At 40.5% G+C, this 11882-nt stretch overlaps 1 protein-coding gene across 1 annotated transcript; it reads right to left on the bottom strand.

Annotated features, from left to right (window-relative positions):
- Positions 1-298: 298 nt before the first annotated feature.
- LOC129146233 (testican-3-like) lies at positions 299-10074 on the bottom strand. Its single transcript, XM_054697785.1, has 3 exons — positions 10004-10074; positions 9532-9720; positions 299-409 (listed from the first exon to the last, which is right to left on the bottom strand). The coding sequence occupies exons 2-3, from the start codon at positions 9718-9720 to the stop codon at positions 308-310; spliced, it is 291 nt and encodes a 96-aa protein (XP_054553760.1). The 5' UTR covers positions 10004-10074; the 3' UTR covers positions 299-307.
- Positions 10075-11882: the final 1808 nt, after the last annotated feature.

The following is an 11882-nucleotide window of genomic DNA, read 5'->3' as shown; positions in this document are numbered from 1 at the left end:
TGCTGACTAGGGAGCTACCCACATTGTGCAGCAGACCTCTCCTAACTCGCCCGCTGCTCCCCTCAGCAGTGTACTTCAGTCAGTCTGCCTGTTCTGTTCCCCACTCTGTCTCTGGTGAATCCTCTCACCCCCCCACCCCGCATCTCTAGCCTATACCCCAGCTCTTGAATGCATAAATAAATAAATCTTTAAAAAAAAAAAAAACTTCTTTAAATAAACAAACTGATGGGCACATGGTGTAATTGACATCTCTGTTTATGATCCAGGCAGGGAGCTCAGCCACCCTGGCTGTCAGTCATCTCTGATATCAAGATACAAAATCGAAAGCGTAAAGAAAGTCTCTGTGGATCAGCTGGCAAATCTGACTTGGTGTATTTTCTGCCTTGCAAATGTCCCAGAGACACTTGTGCTAAAAAAAAAAAAAAAAAAGTTTTCTTTACTTCTAAGGCTAAAAGCTTCATGAGTCCTACAATGCATAATTTCTATTATTATTCAAGTTTCTTTGCATTAATGGTACATTCCTTTTTTTTTTTTTTTCCCCATAGGAAATACAGCTTGGCTAGGAAAACTATTTGGTCCTTCAACTAAAGGGTGTGAGAATTGAATACTAATTCCTTTCCACTGGTAACTATTATCTTACACAAAAGCATTCTAGATATATGACCACAGATCCATTGCTTAAAAAAAAGTTTTCAGACAATGCTAAATGAGTTCACTAGAAAATATAACTCATCATCAGAAGCAGGCACTCCTGAACGTGATACCCTTGGTTCTGACCTAATTTCCTCTTAGCCGTGAGTCTGAGTCCATGAATACCTGCCCTCAAGTTCTACACCCACAATCTTATATACCAGGCATCCTAGTTCTACCCTGGATGGAAGATAGAAGGATAATATGAAATTAGGAAGGAAAGCAATTGAAAACAAGATAGTTAATAGGCATCAGAGTGGAGAGAGGATATTATCCAGGGGTATTTAGAGCATGTTTAATATACAAGTTACCATAAGACAGTCATTATCATCATTTTTCTCCCAGTTCTCAGAATCATTTTATCTCCTTTAGTGCTAATCCTGTCTCATTAGAGATGACATTTCCCAGCCTGCATTGCAGCTATGGTAGCCATGGCACTAAGTTCAGGCCTGTGGAACACCAATAGAAGTCATGTGTGATAACTTTCAGGTCAATTCTAGGACAAGCTGCTTATCCTAGACAATCTAGTAAATCCTTTCTGCTGGATAAGAAATGGCAATTTAAGGAGAACTCCCTGATAGCCCAAGCCTGGAAGCTCACTCTTTAATGGCGACACAGCAGGAAAATAAAATTCTGACTTAATCCAGGCACTGTGACTCAAGGTCTCCATTTTGCAGGAACGTAACCTATCTTTAACTAGGCACTGACAATTGTGAGGCAGAAGTGGAAGACAAACTGTGAAATATCTGTATACACCTACCCTGCCATTCACTGAACTGCAGTAGTGGAAAAAGGAAAATATTGGTCTTTGATTTTGCTTAAAAAAAAAAATTTGAATGATACAATTCTGTGGTTAAAGAGAAACTATTATAAACAAATGGGATGAGTTGGCAAAGAAAGTACCAATGTGCCAACATGAATAAAATGATGGTTTACTTTTACCACTCCAAAATGGGACAGGACAGGTTTTGGCAAAGCAGTTCCATTTTGGTGCATTTTGGAACTTACAGATCTAAAGTAGTTTAGTACTTGAAACTTTATCTTATCTTTTACAAAAATTAAATTTTCATTTAAGTTACATGGCCAATAAAAAACAGCAGTTCTAAAAACCTTTAATTAAGAATTAGTCTACATGGCAAGGTACATGCATAAAACATCCTTTTATTTTGTAAATATTTTTCTAATGCTAACTCTAAGTCAGCCACTGTGGTAAAGCTAAATTGATTGTTGGATTTTGAGGGGAGTTGACACTATTATCTATAGCTGTAGAGTTTACAGTCTAATAGCAGTAGCCAAGTCTACAAACTAGAAGAAGTACAAAGACTAGAAAAGATAAAAGGATTTGCATAAATGGAAAAATGCAAGTAAACACTGCAACAGTTGTATATTGTGTGTAGAAGATTCAAATACCAGCCTGGAAAAATAAATACATAGCATAGTACTAGATAATTTTAACCCACATCATGTAATCATGAAAACTAAAGTTGCATAAGAACATAAAATGTTGCTCTGAGTCAGAATCATGAGCTCCAAAAACAGCCTTATTGTAGTTCTATTGTAAGAGTAGGAAAATAAATGTTTCATAGCAGTACACAATGTTCCTTTTGCATGTCAAGCACAAAAGTTTCAGCTTATAATGAGGAGCAAACTGACTTCCCTAAGAACCTGGAAAGCACATAGTAACCACACAAGGAACAGCAAATGAGATTGTGTCATCAATTTATGAGATGCAGAAAACCCAATGGGGGAGTAGGGTGGGAGGAGAACATTTTAGATGTCTATGTTGCATATAAAAATATCAATAATATATATGTAATCTTTTTCAATTTTCCATTTGATTTGCCTAATTGAAGACATACACATATAAAGTCTATACATATAATACATATCATATTCATGCATAGAGCTATATATGCATGGAAATAAACACATGTAACATGCAAACTCACACAGATTAATCTATTCCCCAATCTACGTAGCTGCAATTTTCTTAATAATTCACTAGAAGTTCTGAGAACTAGAGAGTTAAAAATATTGTCTTTTCTTATTATTTTTAATCTTATAGAATGAACTAATGGAAATTGGTAACATTTTGTACTATCTTCAAACTCTCTATTATAGTCTGCAATGCACTCCCCACTCTACCTAAGAGTCACACTCCAGAAAGGAGATCACTGGACATTCTCTGACAGCCTGGGACACTTCACCTGACAAAATCAATTTTAATTCTGGCTGGTGAGAGTGCTAATGGTGATGGTGGTGGGTGGGGTTGGGGTTAACAAATAGGTATTATACCCACTTCTGGACATTTACCCGGAGAATACAAATACACTCATTGGAAGCAACATATACACCCCCATATTCATTGCAGCAATATTCACAATAGCCAAGGGCTCGAAACAACCCAAGTGTCCACTGACAGATGAGTGCATTAAGAAGATGTAAAGGTGGAATACTACTCAGCTGTAAGAGAGATGAAATATTGCCATCCTAGAGAGTAAGGTGTTTATGGAAATAAGTCAGAAGGAGAAAGACAAACACCATATGATTTCACTCAAATGTAGTACACAAAGAAACAAATGAATGAACTAAATTAAACAAAAATAAACTTTTATACTATACGACCATGTGAGTAGCTAACAGATGTAAAGGGGAAGAAGGAATGTTGGGAAAATGGGGTAAAAGAAGTCAATTATATAGTGAAGGAGAGAATTAGACTTTCAATGTTGAACTTAATGGTCATACATACGTACAGGTGTTGATTTTCAACAATGCACACCTAAAATGCATCTATGTTATAATGCAGTGTTACTTCAATAAAAAAGAAAGAAATAGGATGGTGGCAGCTGCACCAGCCACAGACCCTTCTCTCCATTGCTTCTCTATGTCAACTGCCTTTATGTCAACTGCCTAATGACTTAAACAATTTGTATAATAGTCAAGTATTTAAAAAACGCTGCCCATGCTATAGTCTTTCCCAGTGTTGTCGTATAAACATGTATTCAGGGCTTTTAAGGGCTTGTAAATGGTGTGGCTCATATTCATCAAATATATTGAGAGACATGGGCCTCCCTGGTGGAGAAAGGGTTAAGACTCAACCTATGAAGCAATCCACAGCCACTGAAGTAGGAGTTCAGTCCACGTCCTGACAGGGAGCAACCCACATGGCCCAGAAGCCCTCTCCTGACTCGCCCGCTGCTCCCCTCAGCAGTGTACTTTGGTGAATCTGCCTGTTCTGTTCCCAACTCTGTCTCTGGTGAATCCTCTCACCCCCACCACCACACCTCTGGCCTGTATCCCAGTTCTTGTATGTGTAAATATTTTAAAAAAATATATTGAGAGACAGAGAGAGAGACAGAGAGGAAAATACTCATAATGCAATGCATAAACCCTGAAGAATTCCCAAGGAGACAGTAGGTGTTTAATTATGTCAAGACAGAGGTAATAGTTACAACAGCTAAAAATATTATTTCACGTGCTTTTTTGGTCACAATTGGATATGCATTGTTGAAAGCAATCCTAAACACAAAGAATAGTGGTTTAATTGTTAAATCTTCCAAATTATTTTTTTTTAGATTTTATTTTTAGCCCATATTGTTGAAAAGTGGTAAAACTCTATTGGCTACTATTAAACTTATCATAAAGGTAATCATTTCACAATGAATATGAACAAGATATAATCATATCCTGCATGTTAAATATATTTAATTCAATTGGTCAATTACACCTCCATAAAAAATAATAATTTTGGGAAAAAGTTACCACAAAGAAGGAACCCTCAGTGTTATGGGTAAGCCTACTGCTCAGAAAATACAACCAGGGTCGGCCATAAATCTAAAGAAAGCACTGAGGGTTTTCTTTAAAGATTTTCACTATTTGAATTTTAACACCTTTTTTAAAAATTAATTAATTTATACAAGCACTGGGTACAGTCAGAAGTGCGGGAGAATTCACCAGAGCCAGAGCTGGGAACAGAACAGACTGACGAAATACACCGCTGAGGGGAGCAGCGGGCGCAGGCAGGAGAGGTCTGCGGGGCATGTGGGACCCTTGCCCAGCGGCCGGGGATCGAACCAGCTCTGCAGAGGCTGCAGGCAGCCTCACAACCCAGCTCTCAACCACTGCGCTACCAGGGGAGGCCCTGAATTTTAATGCCTTTTAAAACAATAGAATACTCTACTTGGAAGAGACACAGAATTCAATTGTTTTATTTACTTCCTAGTAACAATAAAGTTGATAAACTCTGGGGGGGGGGCGCGGGGGGGGGGGGGGGGGGGGGGGGGGGGCTTCACAAAAGCTTTGTAAGTACCAGGAAGTAACCAGCCCCATTAGTCATTATCTCTTAAGTAATCTGTACATTGTAGAACCTCAGCTCAGGTGAAAAGGGGAAATAAAAGAAAAAAGAATCTTAGAAAAATTTATGTACTAGTCAATATATTCTAATCTGGCAGTTTTTTAAAAGTTGACTTAATATTTGAGTGCCTCTGAGGCACCTTGCATTTATATTTTCAAGTTGTATATGTACTTTGACTTAGAATGAAGTTGATTTTTTTTAATTAAATTGTTCAACTATACTATGGCTTTCACTATGTATAATGGATATGAAAAATCATGTAAGGAATAAATGTTAACTGAAGTTGATTATGAATTTGCAACACAAATGGTAACTATTTCTTCAAGCAATATTTAAAAAAACTAGGTTTTTTTATTGTTTGTTTTGAGATGATAGGCTTCTGGGTATGATGGTGGGCTTGTGGGTATATTGGGTATATCTGCCTTATACAAATACAAATTATTTTCACTGCCCTAAAAATCCTCTATGCTCCATTTCTTCATCCACTCCATTAGCTCCTACCCTGAAGCATTTTCATTGAAAAAGAAAAACTAATCTATAACTTTCTGAATTTCAAACTAAGGGTAAAATTCTGATTCTGTTATATGTTATTTAAAATTAGCATGGCATCAGTGGTACCTATGCAATATTTTTATTATATTGCTTACAACATACAGCATTTACAGCTTCTCATTTTTTATCTTTTCTGTCATTTTTAAGTACTATACATACTTCAGCGAAATCAATAGCAGATGAAATCGATAGCGATACAATATCATGCATTACCAATAGATTGATCAGCTTCCCAATTCCATACTCATTTATTACATGATAAGGGCATGATTTAATTGATTTATAACACATAAATGTTTGAAATATGGAATATGAGAACCACTTGATTCATAAACTAATGACTCAGTTTCCTTATAATGATCCTCATGTCCAGTTCTCCTAATAGGCCAGGACATATATTTATCTGTGTGAGAATGGGGTGAGTTTCCTTTACCACTGTTCTTGGTGATGTTAGTGGTATTCCCACAATCCCCCACTGAGAAATTCTGTGTCTTTTTCTTATGACTACTCAAAAGAGACAAAAAAGTGGCAAATACCATGCAAACAATGACTCTACTAAACATATCCTATGATATTAGATTCTCTACTGGAATGCTTACACTGATAAAAATATTATCATTTTCTAAATGATATAGTATATATACTTCCTTTCTAAAGTATGAAAGTTTTCTATGCCTATGTAATGTCATTTTGTACACTTTTAAGAGCAACAAAACTTTATCCAGAGAGGGCTGTAGGTTCTGGGTAGTCAAAGTTACTCAAAGTTTCTCCTGTGTTGATAGTCACTGTAAACCTTCCTTTGGTTTTATTATTTTTATTATATGATGCATAGTGAAGAATCCGAGAAAATGAATCATCATTGGTAGTTTCCTATGCTCTTCTACTCCTTATTTCCTATCGATGTTCCTTAATCCTAAGGCTTTGTTATATATACAAATATATGATATATAAAGAGTAATATTTATTTCTTAAATTACTTAATAAAAATATAACGATAAATTTTATTTTTAAATAGCATCTAAACTAGCTTTCAAATATAACTCAAAAGGAGATATAGTTCAAGTTTTCACTAAGGACTGACTTATAAAATGATGTCATTGAGCAAAGCACTCACAAGAAGTAACAATTAATTTCAGTGTGAATTATGCTGAAGCACGTCAAATCATTATTTCTAAATAAAAATATTCATTATATTTTTATGGGATAAAAGAATTAATCAGAAGAACTTTAATTTTTAAAAGTTCAAATGCCTTTGTTCTTTCCCTTCTATAAACTAAGCATGCAAATCCATTATTTAAGATATCAATGCAAATGCAGAGCACTTAAAGATAGATTTATGCTGTGCAGACTTTTTTCAAGCAATGCTTCATCACCATGTGCTTCCAGCTGAAAAATGAACTAAAAAATAAACAACTTCCTGAAAGATACAGAAAAAAAATTAAAGCTAATGATTCCCCCAAAGGGAAGGAAAATTACCAATGGAATGGTTTAAATAAGGCTTCCATATTATGCATTCTGAGTGGAAACCCCATGCTATCAGCATAATTTTATCATGTTAATAAGCAACAGGTGGTTAAAGGAGAAAAAGATAGCACTTACCTTCTCTATGCCCTCCAGAAGTCATCTTTACAAAAAATTAATTGTCTTACTAAAGTAGTAAATCTAAAAAAAAGCCTGATACAAGATTTTCAAGTAAACCATTATAGTTTTATGTATTGCATGTACTTCCAAACAAATATTTGTTAGAAAATCTCAGAAAATCATTTATATAATGTAATACAAAATTTTAATGGATTTCTCACTCCCCCATCATATAGGAATAGCTAAAAATACAATAGCAATAAAACACTACACTGTCTATATAAAAGTTGACTGCATGAATCCTACAGTATTTCATTCTTAAGGACAATTCAGCCTCACTAAAGCAAACACATTCACAAACTGTCCAAGTATAGACTCAGTGCTATAACTCAATACAGTAATTTGAACAAAGTCACTGAATACTAAGATATTCAAGATTTAATATGTGCTTTAGAGAAGAAAACCTAAATTCATTTTTATTTTTTAACTTTTATTGAAGTAATAATGCATTATAATATTATGTAAGTTTCAGGTGCGTATTATTGAAAATCAATATGTGGCTGCAACTGTATGATTTCACTTATATGTGGTATAAAGAGGAAACAAACAGATAACTAAACAACAAAGAAAAACTTTCAGACTATTAAGACAAACTGATTATCAGAAGAGGGGGAATGGAGTAGGTAAACTGTGACAAAAACTTTTTTATGGCGAAGGATAGAATTGAACAGAGGTGAATTTAAAATTCATTCTTAAAAATGTAAAGCATCCATTGAGGAATGAATTGTCCTAACTTGAGACATTTGCTCAAATACTGGCAGAATTTTCACATTTTTTTCCCTAAATGAGGCCATGACAAACAAATTCTCCACCTTTAGACTTATCTCATTTGCTTGCTTGCCTATGTCATTATATTCAAGATTAGCATGAACTTGGAAACAAATGTGCAAAGAGGGTTCTTTTACAAGGCGTTCATTTAGCAATGTAAACGTTTCAGCTTTCTTAAAACATGTAAAATGAAGTCCCCCATTAAATATTGCCATTATCATTTTTCATCCCAAGTTTCCATGCTTACCATCAATTAGCTACATTTAATTTTGAAGTAAAATGAGCATGTGTTCAGGAATTCCTCTGCTAGAATCAGCTACGTGTGTTAGCTATGACTTTCTGACTTGTCAGTTACTTCATGGGAAGGGTGTGTATGTATGTGCGTGTGTGTGTGTGTGTGTGTGTGTGTGTAGGTGGGGGGTGGGGAGATAAAGGAACCAGGATGTAAAAACTAACCTAAGCTCCTGACATTTATTTTCCCAAATCATGACACAGCGTGAGATGATGAAAGAAGTTCAACTCATCCCCACGTAGTGCACTGCAGATGGACTCCTCAAAAAATTCTCTCAAATGTCACAGGAAGGGGTGGCACTGTGTCTGAATCACTCGCGCTGCCTTTCAGGCCTCCTGGCTTTTAAAGGGTGTGCTGGGGGGCGGCCATCTACTGCCAGCACGACCTCTACTCCCGGGCCAGCGCGTTGCACGCGACGTGAACTGCGCTCCGCACGCGGGCAGCGTTTGCTGAGCTCCACTCAGATCAGGTGGGGAAAGCGACCTGCAGGTGAAGGCCACCGGCTCCAAGGCGCACAGACGGATGGGCCGTCTCTGCACCAGGCTCCTGTTTTCAAGCCCCTTTAGGAAAAGTCCCCAAAGGAATCTACAGTTTAACCCTTCCACCCCTCCCCCTGCAGATTTTATTCATTTTGCAATAAATCGTAACCGAATGCATTGTAAACACACCCTGTACTAAAGTTAATGCAGAAGCACCGACCGTGATCGGCAATTTCATGTCATGGGGAGCAGTTAACTTCTGCCTTCTGGTGCGCCCAACAACCCCCCACCCTTGGAGAGCGGGCATTTATAAATCTTACATCTCCCTATCTGCTCCCTCAAATTCCTTAATGGACCATTAGGAACGGGATCGATGCTAGTTACTTCCGTAGCAATGCACCCCACAGGCACGGCGGCTGTGTTTACTAGAGCCAGAAACACCATTCAAAAGTTGAGCAGGTAGAGCCAGCACTTTGCACACCTTGGGGGCCGGGGGCGGGGGGAAGGTGGAGTAGGGACAGCGGCCCGGTGCAGGTAGGGTGGGAACCTGGCGACACCTGAACTCCCGTGCCCCGTGCACGCCAGCCCTTCCCCGCGCACCAGCCGCGAGGGGGGCGTCGGAAGTGCCAACTTCTCGGGGCGCCGCGCGCCGCCGCGAGTCGGGGCAGCCCCAGCCCCGGGTGCCCACCCGCCCGCGGGCCCCGCCTCGCGGCAGCGCGCCCCTGAGCCCGCGCCCCGGGGTGCGCAGCACTTACGTCTCGGAATTTGTTCCACTGTCCGGCTTCCTTGTCGTACTGCGAGATGGTGGTGAGCCATTGCTGATCATCCAGAAAATTGCCGCCGTCCGACCGCCCCCCGGCCGCAGCCCCGGCCGCGGCAGCTGCGAGAGCCTGACTGCACCAAGCGGCCGCGCACACACACAGCACGGCTGACACCTTGAGCATCTGCGAAAGGAGACACAAGCGGGGGGCGGAGGGCGCAGTGTCAAAGACGGGGTGCGAAGCCCGGGGAGCCCCTGCAAGACAGGCATTCGCAACGACGAGGGTAGAGGGGGGAGGAGACAAGCAGGGACCACGGTGCCCCTTCCTTCCCCGCAGGCTTGGCCCCCAAACCCGGGCGCGCAGACACGCAGACCCGCAGACCCGGGGAGGAGAGGTGGGCGCGAGCAAGCCAGCCGCGGTCCAGCCGCCCGGGCGGGCGCAAGGATGCTTGCTGCGGGCACATCACCTTGGGAGCCCGCACGGTGCGCGCAGCGCCTGCTGGAAATGCAGCCGGTTCTGCCAACTCGCGGCTCTCAGGAGCTGCTGCTCGCGCCGCGGTCTCGAGCGGTCCACTCAGCTCCAGCGCCCGGCGCGCTCCCCCCTGCGCCGCCTCCCCCCGCGCGGCGCTCTCGCCAGCTCCCCTCGGCTCACCCCTCCCTCCCCAGCGTCTTTTCCCTCTTGCACCTCCTCCTGTCCCACCTTCCTCCGTGGATCCGAGCTGCAGAGACTCCCGAGGCGACGCTGGGCGGGCGGCGGAGGACGGTGAGCTGCGCGCTAGGAAGCCTTATCTGCTTTCTAACCTCTCGCCTCCAGAAGAGCCTCTCCCGGTCTGGAGCTGCCTGATCATTCTCTGCTCCTGGATTTATTTAACACGAGGCACACAAGGCGTGCTGTATTTCTCGCAGTTGCCTCTGCGCTGCAATTTCGGAGCTGGCCAGGCAGACGTGGGGGGTAGGATCGGGAAGAAAACTTTATGCATCACCAAGTCAAGAATCCTCTGGACTTTGTCTGTTGATAAAGCTCTTGTCCTGAGCTCCGCCCTAAGGCGAAGCGGTCGCCAGGCTCCAGGGAGGTGTGCTTCGTGGTGTGCTTCGTTTCAGACGTGTAAAGTGTGCGGGCCTGAACTTCTGGGTTATTACAGAGTGCAAACTTTCAGGTGAAAGGCTGCAAGTTTTTTGTTCTTTCTCTCTCTCTCTCTCTCTCTCTTTTTTCCTTTCTTTTTCTTTAAAGAGAATTATTGCCAGGTAGGGCGTTTGAGTACATCTAAATTTCCCATATACCGGGCGAGATTATTTTCCACTATTCCAGCCATTATATTTTACGTTCTAGACCTGAATCAAAAACTTTAAAAGCCAGTAAGCCAGACCTATGTCTCCATACTGCAAAATGGATTTTTGAAGACCTAACTTCTAATTTTGAGTTCCAAACCTCCATTTATCACGAAATACTTGGTACTCCTCAGGTTTTCCGCATATTCTAAATAAATTGAAGAAAAACAGTAATTAGTGTCCTATGAATCGAATCTGGAGAGTTTCCTCCACAGACTTAGAGGATTTAGGTGAAATGACTATTAGGTGTCAAGAGATCTGTGGAGGCTAAAAATTCCAATATGTATCTCTCTTGGAATACCTAGAGCTTAGTCCATGCAAAACTACACCTCCCAAAGCTATGGCCTTGGAAAATTTCATGTGGCTTCCTAAAGTATAGCAGCCATTGGAAGAGCAGCAGAACCTTCTCATATTTCCTTTGCAGCCTTCTGTAACTCTTACGTGACATTTTCAAACTATTAAAATAGGAATCAAACATAATGATGAAACTTTTAACTTTTAATGTAGGATTTGAAAATGAATGCATAATATGTCCAATGAAGGGAAAAGATGACTCTTTAACTTCACAAAAATATTTTCATCAGTTGCCCTCATGTCCAACCTGATGCACAGCAGTGTCTGTGTGGGGAGGGGCAATCTACAGATGCAATTCATAGAAACCCTGATTGATGTAAACATTGTCAGATAACTTTAAATCACTGCTGTGTACTAATTCCCCACAGAAATTTATTTTGGCCTCCTTGTAATGGCCATGTCATGTACAGTAGCATTTCTTTATCTTGCTTAGGGCACATAATCATTAGGCAGCCCATCCTCCAGAGCCCCCTAGGACCCTATCCTCTCCTCAAACTTTGAAGGAGGGATTTCCTTTCAGTTCAGTAAGGAGATATGAATTTGCTTATAAACCTCATTCCTTTTATTTAAACATCAAATGAAAGGTCAGATTTTATGCCTTAGAACACACCTGATGCACAGAAGTCACTAATTGTTCAATTACATGACCTTCTGACCTTGTAA

This window comes from Talpa occidentalis, unplaced genomic scaffold, assembly GCF_014898055.3.
Source record: "Talpa occidentalis isolate TD23 unplaced genomic scaffold, MPIMG_talOcc4v2.1 talOcc4.1934, whole genome shotgun sequence".
Classification (NCBI taxonomy): Eukaryota; Metazoa; Chordata; class Mammalia; order Eulipotyphla; family Talpidae; genus Talpa; species Talpa occidentalis.
The sequence above is the reverse complement of the archived record's forward strand: the minus strand, read 5'-3'. Positions and strand labels throughout refer to the sequence as shown.

What these genes read in the sequence shown, in the direction of transcription:
- LOC129146233 (XM_054697785.1), bottom strand. Translation starts at nt 9,720, where the DNA reads ATGCTCAAGGTGTCAGCCGTGCTGTGTGTGTGCGCGGCCGCTTGGTGC. An exon ending in AGTGGAACAAATTCCGAGAC is followed by an intron (nt 410 to 9,531) that starts GTAAGTGCTGCG and finishes TTTTTTTTTTAG; the next exon opens with CACAAGTGTCTCTGGGACAT.